The sequence below is a fragment of the Phyllopteryx taeniolatus genome, chromosome 9 (genome assembly GCF_024500385.1).
Source record: "Phyllopteryx taeniolatus isolate TA_2022b chromosome 9, UOR_Ptae_1.2, whole genome shotgun sequence".
NCBI lineage: Eukaryota > Metazoa > Chordata > Actinopteri > Syngnathiformes > Syngnathidae > Phyllopteryx > Phyllopteryx taeniolatus.
In genome coordinates, this window is record NC_084510.1 from 13,848,205 (window position 1) to 13,865,835 (window position 17,631).

Consider the following 17,631-nt stretch of genomic DNA (forward strand, 5'->3'; position numbering starts at 1 on the left):
TCAGCGAGTTTTAAAAAACGATAACCGATCACCGATCTGATCACAAGATGGAGCAATGTGCCTATTTGAATTACTTTTTCCATTTACTGTATATACTTCTGTACTGTATACTGAGTATCTTCTCAAATCCAGTGATTCCCAACCAGTGTGCCGTGGCACATTAGTCTGCCATGAGCAATCAGCCGATCAGCATAAAATGCTTATTATCGGCCAAAGCCCATCAGGCCGATCCGATCGGTATAAAGTGTACTACTTCTGATGTTCTCCGATGTTCTTAACTTCCGTAAAAGTGGGTTACGACTTGGCGACAATAGGAAAATAGGGTTCAGGAGCGATTCTAGGATGGTTTAGGGGTGGTTTAGGTGGTTTGGAGATTGAGGGTTGACGGTAAACACCTATGCCAATCAGTAAGTTACAGTATTCAGTAGCACCTTGGCTTTAATATTATCACATATACAACCCCAATTCCAATGAAGTTGGGACGTTGTGTTAAACATAAATGAAAACAGAATACAATGATTTGCAAATCATGTTCAACCTATCTTTAATTGAATACACTACAAAGACAAGATATTTAATGTTCGAGCGGATAAACTTTATTGTTTTTAGCAAATAATCATTAACTTAGAATTTTATCCCACAGGTGAACAGGCTAATTGGGAACAGGTGGGTGCCATGATTGGGTGTAAAAGGAGCTTCCCTGAATTGCGCAGTCATTCACAAGCAAAGATGGGGCGAGGATCACCTCTTTGTGATCAAGTGCGTGAGAAAATTGTCGAACAGTTTAAGGACAATGTTCCTCAACGTACAATTGCAAGGAATTTAGGGATTTCATCATCTACGGTCCATATCATCAAAAGGTTCAGAGAATCTGGAGAAATCACTGCATGTAAGCGGCAAGGCCGAAAACCAACATTGAATGCCCGTGACCTTCGATCCCTCATCAAAAAGTGACATAAATGTGTAAAGGATATCACCACATGGGCTCAGGACCACTTCAGAAAACCAATGTCAGTAAATACAGTTCGGCGCTACATCCGTAAGTGCAACTTGAAACTCTACTATGCAAAGCAAAAGCCAATTATCAACAGGACCCAGAGACACCGCCGGCTTCTCTGGGCCCGGGTTCATCTAAGATGGACTGACGCAAAGTGGAAAAGTGTTCTGTGGTCCGACGAGTCCACATTTCAAATAGTTTTAGGATATTGTGGACGTCGTGTCCACCGGGCCAAAGAGGAAAAGAACCATATAGACTGTTATGGACGCAAAGTTCAAAAGCCAGCATCTCTGATGGTACGGGGCTGTGTTAGTGCCAATGGCATGGGTCACTTACACATCTGTGAAGGCACCATTAATGCTGAAAGGTACATACAGGTTTTGGAGAAACATATGCTGCCATCCAAGCAAAGTCTTTTTCATAGACGGCCCTGCTTATTTCAGCAAGACAATGCCAAACCACATTCTGCATGTGTTACAACAGCGTGGCTTTCAAGTAAAAGAGTGCAGGTACTAGACTGGCTTGCCTGCAGTCCAGACCTGTCTCCCTTTGAAAATGTGTGGCGCATTATGAAGTGTAAAATACGACAACGGAGACCCCGGACTGTTGAACAGCTGAAGCTGTACATCAAGCAAGAATGGGAAAGAATCCCACCTACAAAGCTTCAACAATTAGTGTCCTCACTTCCCAAACGTTTATTGAATGTTGTTAAAAGAAAAGGTGATGTAACACAGTGGTAAACATGACCCTGTCCCAGCTTTTTTGGAACATGTTGGCAGCCATAAAATTCTAAGTTAATGCTTATTTGCTAAAAACAATTAAGTTTATTAGTTTGAACATTAAATATCTTGTATTTGTAGTGTATTCAAATAAATATAGATCGAACATGATTTGCAAATCATTGTATTCTGTTTTTATTTATGTTTAACACAACGTCCCAACTTCATTGGAATTGGGGTTGTACATGACACAACAACTAACTTCTCTCAATCCAACTCAAACAGAGGACAGTGGTACAGTCTAAACACCTGAATTGTTTTGTTATAGGTAGAAAAAAAACCACAACTAACTCTTAACCGTGTCATCACGTGTATCAGAACTCACACACACATACGGACACACACATACGGACACACACGCACACACACAGCGCACAAACAAAAACGTGTCACTGAAGCATGTTGTGTAAATCTAATGCAAAAATGAGACAACTCTGGCCAAGTATTCATATTAAAGTATTTTTGCAGGTCTATGTGAACAAGGAAACTTTTTGATAATGTTATATAAACAATAAACAAGAAACTTTTCAGTTCAACATGTTGTCGTGTAACTGCACCTGAATCATGGAAGCAGCAGAAACAATGATGACAATTCGAAGGGCCCATGACTGACAGGGCAGGGGCCCTAGAACATGTTCTTTTCAATTTGCATGGAGTTGTAGGACCCAAAGTGGCATTTACCAAGGGCCCCTCAAGCCCTGGTAACATCCCTGGTCTGACTGACAACTTTCTTGACATAGCATTTTCTTCTCCTTTTTTTGACATCATGTGAGTCCGTGTCTATTTAGCAAACACGTCAAATCCAATCAGCACTTTGTTGCCGTGCTGTCTGTCGTCAAGGCTGAGTTGCTGTTGTTTTCATATATGGCCCTTGGATGTATTGGCTTGTCCATACATGCAGGATACAACACAATGCTTGTGTTGCTAACTAATGTTGGCCTGGAGGTCACTTTCTTTTCAGATTTTTGGCGGAGGGACATGATGACATCTGCAAATGTGTTGTAAGTCACCAGAGCTTGTGTCTATTTAGTTATTCTCTACAATCACAGTTTAGCTAGTTTACCTTCTCTAACCTTTGTCTTCTTTATGGCTAATGGCAGAGAGAGACTGCAGTACAAATCTTGACTACTTGTTTATAATCTGCTTATTTGACACAAAGCCAGAGGCAACATGGAAAGACAAAGGCTGCAATAGCTCCAAGGGGGGCCTTAAATGGCAGACAAGACAAAGAGAACAGGAACCTGTACTGCAAATAATTGTCCACACCAGCATGTCAAATCAGGATACACAATGACCTTTGCTGCAGACCGAATCCCTTGTTTCGAGCTAAATCACATGCAACATGGGCAATAGTGGGCAGAGAGGAGGCGGGTGTGGAATGTGACCATCAGCTCACCAATCCTTGCACTCGGTGCAAGCAAGATAAAGGCTGAGAAAGAAGTCCAATGGATGATAAGATAACATTAATTTGTGCCACAATGGGGAAATTTGCATCGTGTCAGCAGCAATAGTGGATACAGGAAATAAAAAAAAAAAAATACATCCAAGGAGGACACATATACCCAATATAGAGTATGTGCTCAAGCACATTAATGTCAGTGTTGGAAAAGTTTATTTTCTACGAGGAGTACTTCAAAGGTCTTTTCACTGTTCCAAAAATGAACTAGTTCAGTACATAGTTGACAATTGAAAATTTTGAACTGAGTTCACCATTCCAAAAATGAATTAGTTCATTGTTCTTCTTTGTTCTGTAAGTCCCTCAAAAAACGTGCCACTCTTGAATGAAAATGAACTTTCGTCCGAAAACCGTTCTTTGTTCCCAGAATGAGCACGTTCTCAATTATGTTCATCAGGCAAAAATGAACTAAATTCAATTCACGCTCGCACAAAATCTGAACTACTTCATGATTTTTTTGTTCATTCACTGGTTAGCACATCTGCCTCACAGTTCTGAGGACCGGGGTTCAAATCCCGGCCCCGCCTGTGTAGAGCATGTTCTCCCCATGTCTGCGTGGGTTTTCTCCGGGTACTCCGGATTCCTCCCACATCCCAAAAACTTGCATGGTAGGTTCATTGGAGACTCTAAAATGCCCGTAGGTGTTAATGTGAGTGTGAATGGTTGTTTGTTTCTATGTGCCCTGCGATTGGCTGCCGACCAGTTCAGGGTGTACCCTGCCTCTCGCCCGGAGATAGCTGGGATGGCTCCAGCACGCCCGCGACCCTAGTGAGGATAAGCGGAAGGGAAGATGAATGAACTCGTTCAGGTACAACACTGATTAACGTAACACAGTATACAGTTGAAAGCAGAAGTTTACACAAACTATATAAAAAGAAACTTTTTTTTTTTTTCTCACTGTCTGACATGAAATCAGACTAAACTTTTCCTGTTTTAGGTCAGTTAGGATGACCAAAATAATTTATATTTGCTAAATACGAGAATAACAGAACCTGTCTCCTTCCCGAGCGGTATGATTGCTGGACATTTCCATGGTCTTTATACTATACTAATTTAAAAAAAAAGGGGGTGGGGGGCGGTCACATTTGTATTTGTTTTTTTCTACAGGTATTGGACTCCACAGTCCTATAACATCTGGTACTCATGCGTTGTGGGCGCTCTGACACCTCTATTTGTTGGCATTTTGACCAGAAATATTCATTAATTTTTTTTCTACTATACTAAAAGTGTCTTGACTCACACCTTGGCAATGGGACGTTTTTGTAGGCCATCAATTAGGACTGAACCACCTGATATTCATTGGCACTGACAAGGGGCTGGATTGGTGATAGATTTTAGGTGTTGTCTTGGCTTTCCATGCCTTTTTGCACCTCCCTTTCATCATGTGTTGAATACTTTTTCCCTGTGTCATTTCACAGTATTACACACAGCATAATTTCTGATCTTATTTGTTCTACTTTCTTTGTATGGATGGATTACTTGGGCTGTTCCCAACATCTGGTGAAAATTTCATGTCAATAGCACCTTTGAAAATATATTTAGTGAGAAAAATAGTGACATGTTAAATACTTATTTCAGCCTCTGTGTGTGTGTGTGTGTGTGTGTGTGTGTGTGTATATATATATATATATATATATATATTATTTTTGCATAGTAAGTATAACTGAACAAGGACCGAATTATTTTCTTTATTGTTGTGTTTTGCTTAATTACTGTGCTTTTTTAAAAATGCCTTATAGTTGAATATAAATCCCATTAAAAATCTAATTAAATGTGTTTCACTTAATCCTTCATCTTTTCTTTAAAGAATGACACGTTACAAATTCTGCCCAGGGTAATCAAACTTATGAGCACAACTGTGTAATATTCATCCATCCATTCTCAATACCGCTTATCCTGTTTAGGGTCACGGGGTGCTGGAGCCTATCCCAGCTGACTTCGGGCGAAAGGCGGACTACACCCTGAACTGGTCGCCAGTCAGTCGCAGGGCACTTACAGTATAGACACAGACAACCATTCACACTCACATTCACACTGTCAATGATTGGGGACTGAACCCACACCAAAGTCAAACGAATGACACGGTGTAATGTTCTCTCATTTAATAAACAAAGGTAGGGCTGTGTTTCCAACTAAGAGCATGTAAATAAAAAGTTAAATTATACGTGCTCACATAAAGTGCGTAACTACAGAAAAATAAACAAAAACAAGTTTGAGTTTCCCCTTTTTTTCTCATGAGCATCCTGATACAACAGAGACGTCTCAAACAATTTTACATATTTTAACAAATCTTAACAACTGAACTGTTTTAGAGGTTATATTTTTTCAAAACCTTTATGTGTGTTTCATAATGGCATTTCACATATATGCACTTAATAAGGGCTCCCAGTGGGAACTTCCGACTGAGAAGTCTGAATAAAAATGACTGAGGCTATTCTATTTTATTTTTATTTTATGTCTATTGTTCTCAATGTTCTCTTGCTTTCTCAGTCATTTTATGATCTTTCTCCATCTTTTTCTCAACTTCCACGCTGTCTGTTTCTCTCTCCCTTCCTATGTTTCTCCTCATCCTTGTCTGGCCTGCGCACAGTCAGTGATTGTGGTGACTGCCACCTGAGATGCAGATTTGATTGGCTGATGGGAGGCTGAACTCACATGTGATTGGTCGGTAAAGTTCGTCAATACCGTAAAGCCTGCAATGTTGCACAGCTTAAAATAGAAGCACCCTGTATGTCGTGAATCATAACCTTTCTTTTTTAGCTATGGTATGGGTCCGTATGGGACTGCTTCTGTGTCTGGACCTGGACCGCAGTCCGCCAATTAGTGACCTCTGGTTTATATTATCTGATGTTATTGTGCATGCCAGCCAGTAGTTGTTTCCTACTTGGCTGTGATTGGCCAAATGTTTTGGAAAGGAGTCATTTGCCAAGCTACTCAGCTCACCTGTAAAAAGTGAAGACTTGTCATTCTTGGTTATGGTCAACATGTTGAAAATGTTGAGGAAATGGTGACTGATACACTGAAGCCCCCCTAAAATAGACATAAAAATGCCACTGGACATAACATACATATATAATTCATACATGAATATAATTCATACAGGTATATACTGTATGTCTGTTGTGTGAAGAAGCATGCAATACATGTCCCCTCCACCCCCACATACATGAACTTCATAAAGTTGTGGTGGTGTGTTTATTACTGCAACCAAAAAGTGGGGTTGTTATTTAAGTGCTCTATTAAATAAAGTTGAGTTTAGTTGAGTATATAACACAGATTATGTCGGTTTAACTGTTAAAAAAAAAAAAAAAAAAGTATCCTATGCAGGAAAAAAAAAAAAACTACAAAGGCTCACTAACTGGTAACCAGAACAACATTTGTTTTAATAGTTATGTATTGGTTTGATTGAATTGGCAGTAAGTCTCATGTTTCATATCCCCTATGTTGTCATTGTGATGATATGATTTTCCATCCATCCATCCATTTTCTGAGCCGCTTCTCCTCACTCGGGTCGCGGGGGTGCTGGAGCCTATCCCAGCTGTCATCGGGCAGGAGGCGGGGTACACCCTGAACTGGTTGCCAGCCAATCGCAGGGCACATCGAAACAAACAACCATTCACACTCACAGTCATGCCTATGGGCAATTTAGAGTCTCCAATTAATGCATGTTTTTGGGATGTGGGAGGAAACCGGAGTGCCCGGAGAAAACCCACTCAGGCACGGGGAGAACATGCAAACTCCACACAGGCGGGGCCGGGGATTGAACCCGGGTCCTCCGAACTGTGAGGCTGACGCTCTAACCAGTCGTCCACCGTGCCGCCATATGATATGATTTTTAACATTTCAAATGCGCCACACACTTTATGTGAAATGTTAAGTTCTGGTCCTTAATTAAGGATTTCAAACAAAACAAGGCAACTCCCTTGGCTGCTTGGACCGTGTGACCTGGTTCTAGAAAAGCTAATGCTCAGTAAATCTCTCTAGTGATGCTCTCTTACTCATGTGAATTTCACTAGCTCAACCACACACAAAGGTCCACTCAGGCTGAAACATGTCAGGTTTTAAATGTCTTTGTTTGAAGAACAACCCGACCCAAATTTTTTTTTTTTTTTACCTTTCTGTATTGAGCATATATGAGCTCAACTTAACCGAAGTGCTTTCTAGAATGCAATGGCAACAATTTATCAAAAGTGTACTGCAGTAGAGAATTGATTGCACTTTGAAGCATGCATGAATCATTGCTGATACGATACATTAATTTACACCGGTAAGACAAGATGTGCCAAAGCAAACTTTGAAGCAATTGAATTCTACAATTGAAAATGAAATATCTTAAGCCAGTTCCCAGTGATATGTTTTAATAGCTGTGACATCAGGCTCACATACATACAGTATAGTCAAAAACATCTGTGATGCATTATTGCTCATGAGCCAGACTCGGAGGTATTTTTCTCTCCTTTAGATAATCTATTGTTACAGATGTGCACACATAGAAGGAAACATTCTTTTCTACTTAGCACATGCACTGTCTACAAGCAATACCCTGACAGATCAAACGTGGTTAATTTGACAAATGCATAGCATATTTAAGCAAAATCAAATACTTTGCACAACCATTCAATGAAAAACAGCTATGACCTCAGTTCCCAGCGTGCCACGAATGTTCAACACGGTCACACCAGCATCAGTCCCAGCCTAACCAGTGTGAGGTCTTTGAAGCTGCAGCAGTGTGTTTACTCTGGGTCAGGCCCTGGTCCTGGTGTGGCCGTCAGCCTAAATGAGGAAGGGGCTGAAAACAGGCTTTGTGGGCCTGAGAGATTAACACAGCAGGGCACTGTGAACTGATCGTATGAATAGTAGACATGCCGCCATCAGTAGTTAAGACCTTTACAGATCCTGACGATGTGCCAGTCATGAATTTTAACCCTATCATCAATTGTTGTTTTCATGCTCACATCAAATTTGAACAAAGGCAATCACTGCATTTGCTGTGGTGTTGTGTGTTTACATTTAAAAACTTGACGATGTGAATCACAGTATCCAGTACATCTGTATCCATCCTTTTTCTCTAGCACAGGTCCTCATTTCGGTCAAATGCGTGAGTTGGAACCTATCCTAGCAGACTTTGAGCAAGGGGCAGAGAAAACCCTGTACAACTATTCATATGTACATTTACATGCAAACTCCAAACCTGCGTGGGCATTTTGAACCCAGAACATCTCAAATGTGAGGGAGACGTGCTACTACCCCAACAATGCTGCCTGATGTTGATTGCACAATTACAATAATAAATGTGAGATGTGAAAATGGCTTATTGGATGAGCTTGATGAGGTTTCCTACAGACAATCATGATACGTAGATGATGAACTCTAATGATTTTAAACTAAACTTTTACTTAGTGTCATTGCAAGATGTAAAAATTCTCAGCTTTGAAAGATTAGAAATCTTAATTCAAGCATTCCTGTGTTGTATTCCCGGTGCTTGCGTGCATTTTCTCTGTGTTGTCTGACTTCCTCCCAGATTCCAGAAACATGATGTTAGGTTAATTGATAACTTTAAATTGCCCATGGTTGTGAGTTTGTGTGTCAATGGAAGTCAATGGATGAAGTGGTACATTTTAAAGTGTTTTAAATTTTAACCTTACAAAATGTGTGTTATAAACAAACTTTGCTAATTAATTTCAAGATATTTGAGATTAAATTGACCATCAGTATTATGTAGCGATCGTTGTATGCAGATTATTAATGTCTGTTAATGTGTTCTGCAGGACTTCCAAAGATGTCCAGCTGGTTCTAGGACTTATTCAAAGACCATGAAATGAAACCAGAAACAAGCCGCAAAAATGCTCAGATTTAATCTTCTCCAGATATAGTTATAAAATGTGATTGATTTGGCTCATTTTGTTCTTACATGTATTTACTTAGAACTAGGTTACTTGGATGCGATTGTTCCAGTTTTTCATGTTGCAGTTCACAGTATATTAATTTCGGGTTCCCGTTTGATATTTATTAATTTACTCTCCACCCGAACTGAACTGAACCCACAATGCCTACATGGAAGTCAAATAAATGAAAACCACAGCCCCACTTGTGACCTGTCTCTTAAAATGGGGACAGTTATTGAGCTCAATCATTTCTTGTTGTTGTGCAGAACCCAGAATCTCTGGACTCGTCCATTCAGAGTGCCCTTTCAGCCCTCTACCCTCCTTTTGAAGCCACAGCGCCCATCGTACTCAGCCAGCTCTTTCGCACCATCGATGAACGTTACCATGGCGATGCCTTGCAGTGCCTACTGGATTTCCTCATCCCTTCCAAACACCTGCTGGAAAGTGTACAACAAGCTGCGTGTGTAAGTAATATCTCGACCTTCTTATCATTTTATCCCATCACAACAAGTTAAATGTACTTTCCTGAGCCAATCAAAGACAAGTTTCCATGCTCATCAAACAAGACACGAAGATGCTCTTATGTAACATCATAGTAGCATAACAAAAAAGGCTACATCTAACTCTGCTTTTACATTTCCAGGCTGGATACTCGGATGTGGTTTTCCGCTGTGAGGGCTGGCCTCTCTGCCTCCATGACAAAACAGTGGTCCAGTTAGCACACGTGAACCCTTTGCTGCTGCGTCCTGGAGACTTTTATCTCCAGGTGGAACCTTTTGGTGATCAGGCAGCTCGTATTGTCCTAAAAAGTCTTTTGGAAGCCGGATGTCGCGAAGTGGAGGAGACTCCGATCCCTGAGACTTCGTACCCGTGCATCTTCACTGAAGACTGGCTGCACGAAATCAATGACGGACGACACGGGACTCCTCTGTCTCGCTGCTTACTTTGCACTGACCAAGGAGTAATCAAGTTGCCATGGGCAGAGGTGGCCATCCCAGAGTTTTTGGACAAGCCAAAGTTTATGACCGCTCATCAGCAAGTTCCTCCTGAGCCAAAGCTAATGTCAGTTCCGTGCACTTATGGAGCATCCACTCTCCCATTGGAGGCACGGGTTCTTCCATTAAAAGATAGGATGTCATCATCTCTAAGACCTGTGGACTGTTCTTCCAAACTTGTCAGATTAGAACATTATAAAAGAATCCCCAGATCCTATTCTAAACCTCTAATCAAACCTGTGGGTTGGGTGTCCCCTAATACTTGGGACAGCCGCAACTATCCAGAAATTGAAGGTGATTATGTTGACTTGGTGGATGTTGCAAAAGGGAAGGAATTTGTGATGAAACATGGAAGCCATTCAAATGCACCAAATGCAGTCTTGATCAAACCTGTCAGACCACCTCCATCTGCGCCGCTGGCGAGCAGTGTTTTTTGCGGACGGACTCTTCAGTATGCAGAAGATCCTTGTATGCCATGCAGCCAGGGAAAGCTGGGGGAGAACCACTCAGAAGAAGACATCAGGTACAAGTGCAGGTACAGGGACTCTTATCTGGCAGCGCTGACAAACCCTGTCCCTTTCGAAAAAGGTAGCGTTGACCTTCTTGCAGCTCTAGAAGAGGTCAGCCTTTCTGAAGATTTGGACCAAAACAATGAACTTGGACAGTTTTGTAACCACTGTAATACACCCATGTCAGGCCAGGAATTCTGCCAATACAGACACTGCTGTGAGCCAACAACACAAATATTTGGCTGCAGTCACAAAAACATCCCCACAAGCCCGAAATCAGAGGACATTCTGAAGGAATCACCCGTTATTTTGACATCAACACCTGGCTTAAGTTACAGTCATAAAGTTCAAATCAAATTTCTTTCTCAGTCTGAGCACATGGCGCAACCTGAGCTACCTTTAAACACATCTGATGATTGGGACAAGAAGCCACACCAGAACGTGGATGTCATGAAATCATCAGGGAAACACAAATCCAAGTCGAGGTCTCTGTCAACTGTCTCTGACACTCCTAAAGGTAGTCCACTTTTCTATAAACACAACAACAGGAGCCACAGTGATATTTGCCCCGAGACAGTTAGCAGTGTGATGCAGTACAAGAAAGCTGAACTACCACATCAAGTGACTCCAAAGGTGGAAAGACTGAAATCCTACAAAAAAGGTAAGACGTCCAAATGAAAAGTCCCCTTTTTAAATGTTGCCATTAATGGTCTCGCAGGATATGTTTTGAAATAGTGGAAAGGCTCTGGAACATTTTCAAATAGTACCATTATATTGCATGCTTCACTGAAAGTCACACATAATAAAGGCTGTTCGTAATGGTACTTTGATAGTCAAAGTATCCTCAGTAGATTCTCTCTCATTTTTTTTTTTTTTTTTTTATAATATGGCTGCATTTGCATCAATGTGATTACAGGAAATAGCCTGCTGTGCCCCATTTAAATGGGGAGGTTCTGATGCATTGATGCGCTGTAATTTACTGTGCAGACGGACATTAGAGCATGCCAGCAGAACCATTCTGTGTCCTGCGCACCCACTGCCATACACGATCCCTTGCGCCTCGAGTGGATGCATGCCCAGATCTTTGACCGCCGATATGCATGTCACGGGCTATTAAAGTAGCAAAGGCTGAAAGCACAGACAAGCCTTTGTTGGCTTCGAGGAGAGACCAATTAAGATTTTGTAAATCAAAGGCTAGCTTAGTAGCTGGGCCACTGCAGTGTTTAGTTACAACAAGCATGTGCACATTTGTAAAGCTTTACACACAGCTATGCAGGTGTCTGGAGTTGTTTAAAGAAGGCTATCAAGGGTTATCACCTATGATGTAAATAGTATAAAAGTGCAAAGGTTTATAGTGTAGTTATTCACATGGAATCAATTCCTTGTCACCCACTGAAAATGTGTTAAGTATCCTTTTGTCTATGAAAGTATTATTACTAGTAGTGGTAGTGGCCTTCCTGTGTGGAGTTTGCATGTTTCCCCCCGGGCTTTTGTGGATTTCCTCACACATTCCAAAAACATGTGTGTTAGGTTAATAGAAGACTCTAAACTGTACGTAGGTGTACATGTGAGTGTGAGTGGTTGTTTGCCTTTATGTTCCCTATAATTTCCAAGCCTGCAGGGATAGGCTGCAGCTCACCTACAAATCTATTGAGGAGAAGTCTAGAAAATCAAGAGATGGACGGATGGTCAGTGGTACTAGTAGTAGCAGTAGTAGTAGTAAAATCCCCATTTACAATTGTCGTATGATTAACTGTCAACCCTTCCAGGGCAGAGCCGTTCGCTGGTTTAGGTCCCTGATCCTGCCGTGACCGTGAACAGAAAATGTATGGATGGTTGTAAAATTGTGGCTTTATTATTACTAGTGTGGTGGTGTAAAAATACACACTTATGTTTACTGACAGATTCCCAACCCAGTGGAAGTGAAACGCCCTCCACTTCAGATGGACTTCCGCTGAGCCTCCAGAACTCAAAGACAGAAGACAAATCTTCCTCTCAGCCCGCCTCTGTCAGTTTTATGCTGCCTCAGTCTTTTCAAAGTCTGAAGTCCACTCTCAGAAGCATCAGTGGCTTGCTTGAACTGGCTATCATTTGTTTACCGGGTACTTTGCCTTAATATTTGAGCCATTACAGTAGAGATCAATTGGTTCTCATAAATGACAGACAGTATTTATGAAGGCCAACATTAACCTTGTCAATTATCCTTAAAGGGCGTTTATGTTGGCATTAATCATATTTCTATTTGCTCACCTGCAGGCAGTCGGGACAAGACTGGTCGGGCAGTGGTGGAGATTCTCTGTGACAAGGAGTGGACCACACCTCCTTTATCAGCACAGAATCTCTGCGAGTTACTGCTCTATCTCCACTCCATACCCAGGTACTGTGCACAGTATTATAGTGTGAACTAAAATAGGCCAGATTTATTGAAATTGGTCTTAATAGACCACTATGACTCTCGATGAGACCTAAAAAAAAAACCAGCGGCTTAGAACCGGTGATAGTAGATAGTAATTATAACACATATTATTATTTCTTAACATCTTCTAACCAGGAAAAGCAGACAAAGTATGATTCGCTTTTTGCGGGGGACTACAAAATATATTATTTTATTTTGATGTCCAACAGGCCTGTTAGTATGTAAGGAATGCACTGCGATGGCACGTGCATCGTCGCTGCCCCCTATTGTACTTTGACAAGAGAGGATTGTCAAAGTACAATACAAACAGTCAAGCCCATTCTGTTTATTTGTTCTCCCAATTAGATCTGTCTAAACACACGCTGGCCTTTAAGGGTCAAAAACTGTTTGGTGAAGTGATAAGTTCAAATATGTAGGAGAAGCCTATAAATTATCACTATTTTGATGTTTATGGCTTAATATTCAGATTTTATTTATAAAGTTCCCCAGTAGTGTACTGCAGTAGTGTACAGGACTGGGAAACTCCAATGTGGTGGTTGTGTAATAACTGTTATGACCACGAGAGGGAAGTCGAATGCAATCATCTAATATAGTGCCAGTGCGGACCTTGACTCATCATCCAAAATATCATCAACAGTGCAATCGCTTCAAACTGCACATGCTACATATCTTATCAGTAGCTCTTTAGGGTCAACTGGCAGTAACAGCGGCCTGCGTTGAACTCTGTCTACCACTTACTCTCTACTGATGACAATACAACAGTGTTTTATGTTTACACTGACGCTCACAGTCTTTGCAGTTCAAGAAACCAATTGAACTTGTGTGATAGCACGCCTCTCTTCTTTAAAAAGCCATAGCTCAAGAGTATGTAGCAAGACTGACTGCCAACTGTCTGGTGTGTAGTCCCCTGCTAGAATTAACACACACGGCGGACGTAGGCTCAACTAACTCAAGACCAGGCCATTATGATGGGTGTGTGAAAGCATGAACGTGTGAGGATGTCTGACTGAAACAGTGAGAGGGGGAGTTATATAAAAATACTGGAAATGCCATTTGGTGAGAAGCTGCTCTCTCACGAACACCGTTGTGATAAAGAGGACATGTTTGAATATGTCCTAATGTGACTCATTGTTTTTTTTTTTTTTTATAGGAAAGATGTACGAGAGCTGGGAATGACTTTGATCATCGATGCCAGGAAGAAAGCTCCTCCGCCTCACCTCTACAAAGCGCTGCTCATGGCGCAGGTTAAAATAATAATAATAATATAGATAGACACATTCATCCATCCATTCATTCTCTGTACCGCTTGTCTTCATTCGGGTTGTGAACAGATTGAAAAGTGGAAGATCTAACAGTATATATATATAATTTTCTCGTGACGGTTCTAATGATTCACACTAATGTCATGTCGCAGCAGTGGTTAGGAAACACTCAAGATAACGCATGCACCCGGGGGCGACAGCCTCATTTTATGGACAGAAAGTTCTGAGAATTTGGCACCTGCCCCCTGGCAGCCATAACAGTTTCCAATCTTCTGGGAACATTTTCTAAAATAATTCATGACATGAGTGTATGAATTGTTGCCCCTTCATCCAGAAGAACATTTTTTTTATTTAGGTCAGAGGGAGTGCCAAAAATTTGAAATTTGAATTGCATTACATTGTCTTGGTATGCTAAATAATTAAGGTTCAAGGTAACAAGGAACCAAACACGAGCTGTTTCAATGTGTTTCTCACTATTATTTTTTCTTATATTGTTTTATAAGCTCAGCTAAGCAAACACAAACTACATTAACATACTGGTGAGTGGTTGTGCTCAAATGTTTAGTCTTTTTCTGTGCACAACAGGAGCAAGCACTTCATGCTGTTCACAGTATAATCATGCTGGTGGACAAAGACACATGTCCACGCCCTGAAAAGCAGCCAGGTCTGCAGGTAAGAAATATCAAAGACAGTCACAGAGAAGAGATCAAAATTCCTGTGCCTGTTTGCACAATCTTGTTGCTTTCCATTAGATGGACTTGGTGATGTCTATGAAGGCCCTCTACAAGACAGTGGATGCTTCCCAGTTGACCTCTGAGCTGGGAGGAACCTTTAGCTACAGCCATACGGATTGGCTGCAGTTCCATCAGGTAATACAAACAATTCCACAGTCGTCCGCGTTATCATGCAGAGATGTCCGAATGACGACCTAGACTTGTACTTCACAAGGGGAGAGTCCATACAAGAGTCTTAATGATGTATGTTTTATTACATAAGTTATGTGAGGAAAGATGTCCAGGTGCTTTTACTATAAGTACAGTACAGTATGTGACGTCAATCAGTATGTGAGCCTGTGTGCACCAGGTAGCCCCCTAGGACCACATGAGTAGCCAGTAGGTCTGTTCTAAAAATATCTCCCCAAGATGGTCATCTTTTTTGTGCTGCCATTGTAAAAATAAATAAATAATAATTTTAAAAATAGCACAACTTACGAGTGAGGTGCACCAAACTCTTTTCATTGCTCTTCTTTTTTAAATAACACTTGCATTGGTGTTAATTTGGAAATAATATAAAATAAACTAGCATAGTTCAAAGTTCAGTATGACCAAACCGTGGCATTTGCGGAGACAAGCTATTGTGTGCAACGATGGTTCGCTGATTTACACCCAAATAACTATTGCAAATGTGTTGTTTGTTGTCAAACTGGTAGTCCTTTGCATTTATCAGTACCCAAGAAGTAGCTTTCAGTTTCACGAAGGTGGGTGAGCCTGAGCCTTCCTCTAAAGAATTAGTCAACAAAGTACAAATCGGCATTTTGGAATGGTGCTGTCTGTGGTTGCTTCAGACAGTTACTGTTATGTTCCATTAAAGCTTAGTTGTATTCCATTTCAGAAACTGGTTTCTTTCATAACTGACCTGCAAGAGGCTGACAGTTTGTTGCAGAGGGCTATTACTAAAGTGAATGAGAGCAACGTCATGGACACAGCCCTGGTAAAAATAAATACAACAAATACTGTCAGGCTGAATGTGTGCTGTTCTTTTTTGAAAAGTGTCCTCAACAAGTGCTTTTACTGGTGCAGGAAGTACATCGATGCATTCAGGAACAGAGGGATTTAATGAAGGAGGTGCTGGAGGACACTCGATTGGTGACGCTGCAGAGAGAGGGCGGGGCGGTACTGGCCAGGATGAGGAGGGAAGAGTTTCGATTTCCACAGTCTGAAGACTACAGGTATCACATACTCTGTCCACTGGTTTGTTTGTCTGTGCACAGAAACTGCCGAGCCAAGTTTTTTTTCGGTACGTTTTGATCATTGCTGTATGCAACCTTCCAGTTTGGTCGATTGGATTATTGTTCTCCCTTTGTCTGTTATTTCACAAGAAAGAAAGGGTTCTAATCCTCTGTTCCTTTCATTACTCACATTTTCTTTCAGCTAAATTCATTGATTGATCTGACATGAATGCTTCATAAAAATAGATTTAGTTGCCTTTCCTGGAACAATGGCAGCTGTGATCCATCTGTGTCGAATGTCGATACTGATGATTGTGGCATAATAATGGATTAATAGTTTGTATTCTGTCTGTGGTGTGGAATTGATTGTTGATTAATCATACCTTAAAGCAGCCTATCAGTTGCTACCAGCAGAGGTGCTGTTGATTGAGTCTCAGTTTGTGGTGTCTAAAGAACAACACAATATCGGCTATGCGAAGCTGAGCTACGTCAATGCAGACCTTCAGTGTGGCAAACTTCTCTGGCCAGCATTGTAACAGGAGTTTAAAACATTCAGATTTTGCAATTAAAAATAATGTTGAAAAAACAATCAATAGATTAATTCAGACAATGAAGGAAATTTAATCTTTTAGTTAATTTGGATGTTCCTACTGTTCTTGCAGAGATGCTCTGGAGTCAGTGACATATTTGTACAACCAGGTGGAGGAGAAGCTCCACATGCTAGTGATGAGATCAAATGAGTCACTTCAGCAATTGGAGTTCATTTTCGTGCTAAGAGACATGGATGCAAAAATCAAAGAGGTACTGTTTCTGTTTCTATTGTGGAGTAAAACATCAGTAATATTGCTGTACAATGATTTTTGTGCTCCACCCTCCAGTCTGCTGTGTGGTTCAGTAAGGAAGGTGAACATAGACTAAAGGAGTTTGACAAAAAAGATGATAATGTGTACACGGAAGACATCTTGCACCAGTTTGACACATTCCTCCTTCTTGCAAAGGTACACATACCCTTATAAGAATGCTCACACTGACTGAACTAAGGCATCCTGTTTCTGTTAATGTGTCAAAATGTCAAAATAAAACTTGCCGAACCATCTGTTTCAGGGGAAACAGCAGTATGTCTTGACTCTAGCGAATGAAGCAGAAAAACATGTGGGTACCAGTGTCTCCAGTCCAGTGACAGATGTTTTTCTGACGCTCCTTAACACCTTCAAGTCCAATGTAGATGACTTTATGTCACGTGTGGAGCAGATGCACAAAGAACTTGAGACACTTGTGAAAGTGCACCGCTTCTGTAATCAGGTTTGATTTGCTGTTGTTATGGGCTCTAACTGCAGTATACTCCCATTTTGAGTGACATGAGCTAACCTAAAAGCTACAATAA

At 41.1% G+C, this 17,631-nt stretch overlaps 1 protein-coding gene across 3 annotated transcripts in view; it reads left to right on the forward strand.

Annotated features, from left to right (window-relative positions):
* quo (quattro) overlaps nucleotides 1–17,631 on the forward strand; it is a 31,494-nt gene that overhangs the window by 6,915 nt on the left and 6,948 nt on the right. For 2 of the 3 annotated variants that reach the window (XM_061785455.1, XM_061785457.1), the window contains exons 2-14: nucleotides 3,936–4,040; nucleotides 9,384–9,581; nucleotides 9,761–11,282; nucleotides 12,526–12,723; nucleotides 12,878–12,998; nucleotides 14,188–14,281; nucleotides 14,885–14,971; nucleotides 15,052–15,168; nucleotides 15,911–16,009; nucleotides 16,099–16,247; nucleotides 16,910–17,048; nucleotides 17,126–17,245; nucleotides 17,352–17,549. In XM_061785455.1, the coding sequence (XP_061641439.1) occupies nucleotides 4,023–4,040; nucleotides 9,384–9,581; nucleotides 9,761–11,282; nucleotides 12,526–12,723; nucleotides 12,878–12,998; nucleotides 14,188–14,281; nucleotides 14,885–14,971; nucleotides 15,052–15,168; nucleotides 15,911–16,009; nucleotides 16,099–16,247; nucleotides 16,910–17,048; nucleotides 17,126–17,245; nucleotides 17,352–17,549 (3,060 nt within the window). In that variant the 5' untranslated portion in view covers nucleotides 3,936–4,022. The remainder of the gene's footprint in view (nucleotides 1–3,935; nucleotides 4,041–9,383; nucleotides 9,582–9,760; nucleotides 11,283–12,525; nucleotides 12,724–12,877; nucleotides 12,999–14,187; nucleotides 14,282–14,884; nucleotides 14,972–15,051; nucleotides 15,169–15,910; nucleotides 16,010–16,098; nucleotides 16,248–16,909; nucleotides 17,049–17,125; nucleotides 17,246–17,351; nucleotides 17,550–17,631) is intronic. The other variant, XM_061785456.1, reaches the window with a different exon arrangement.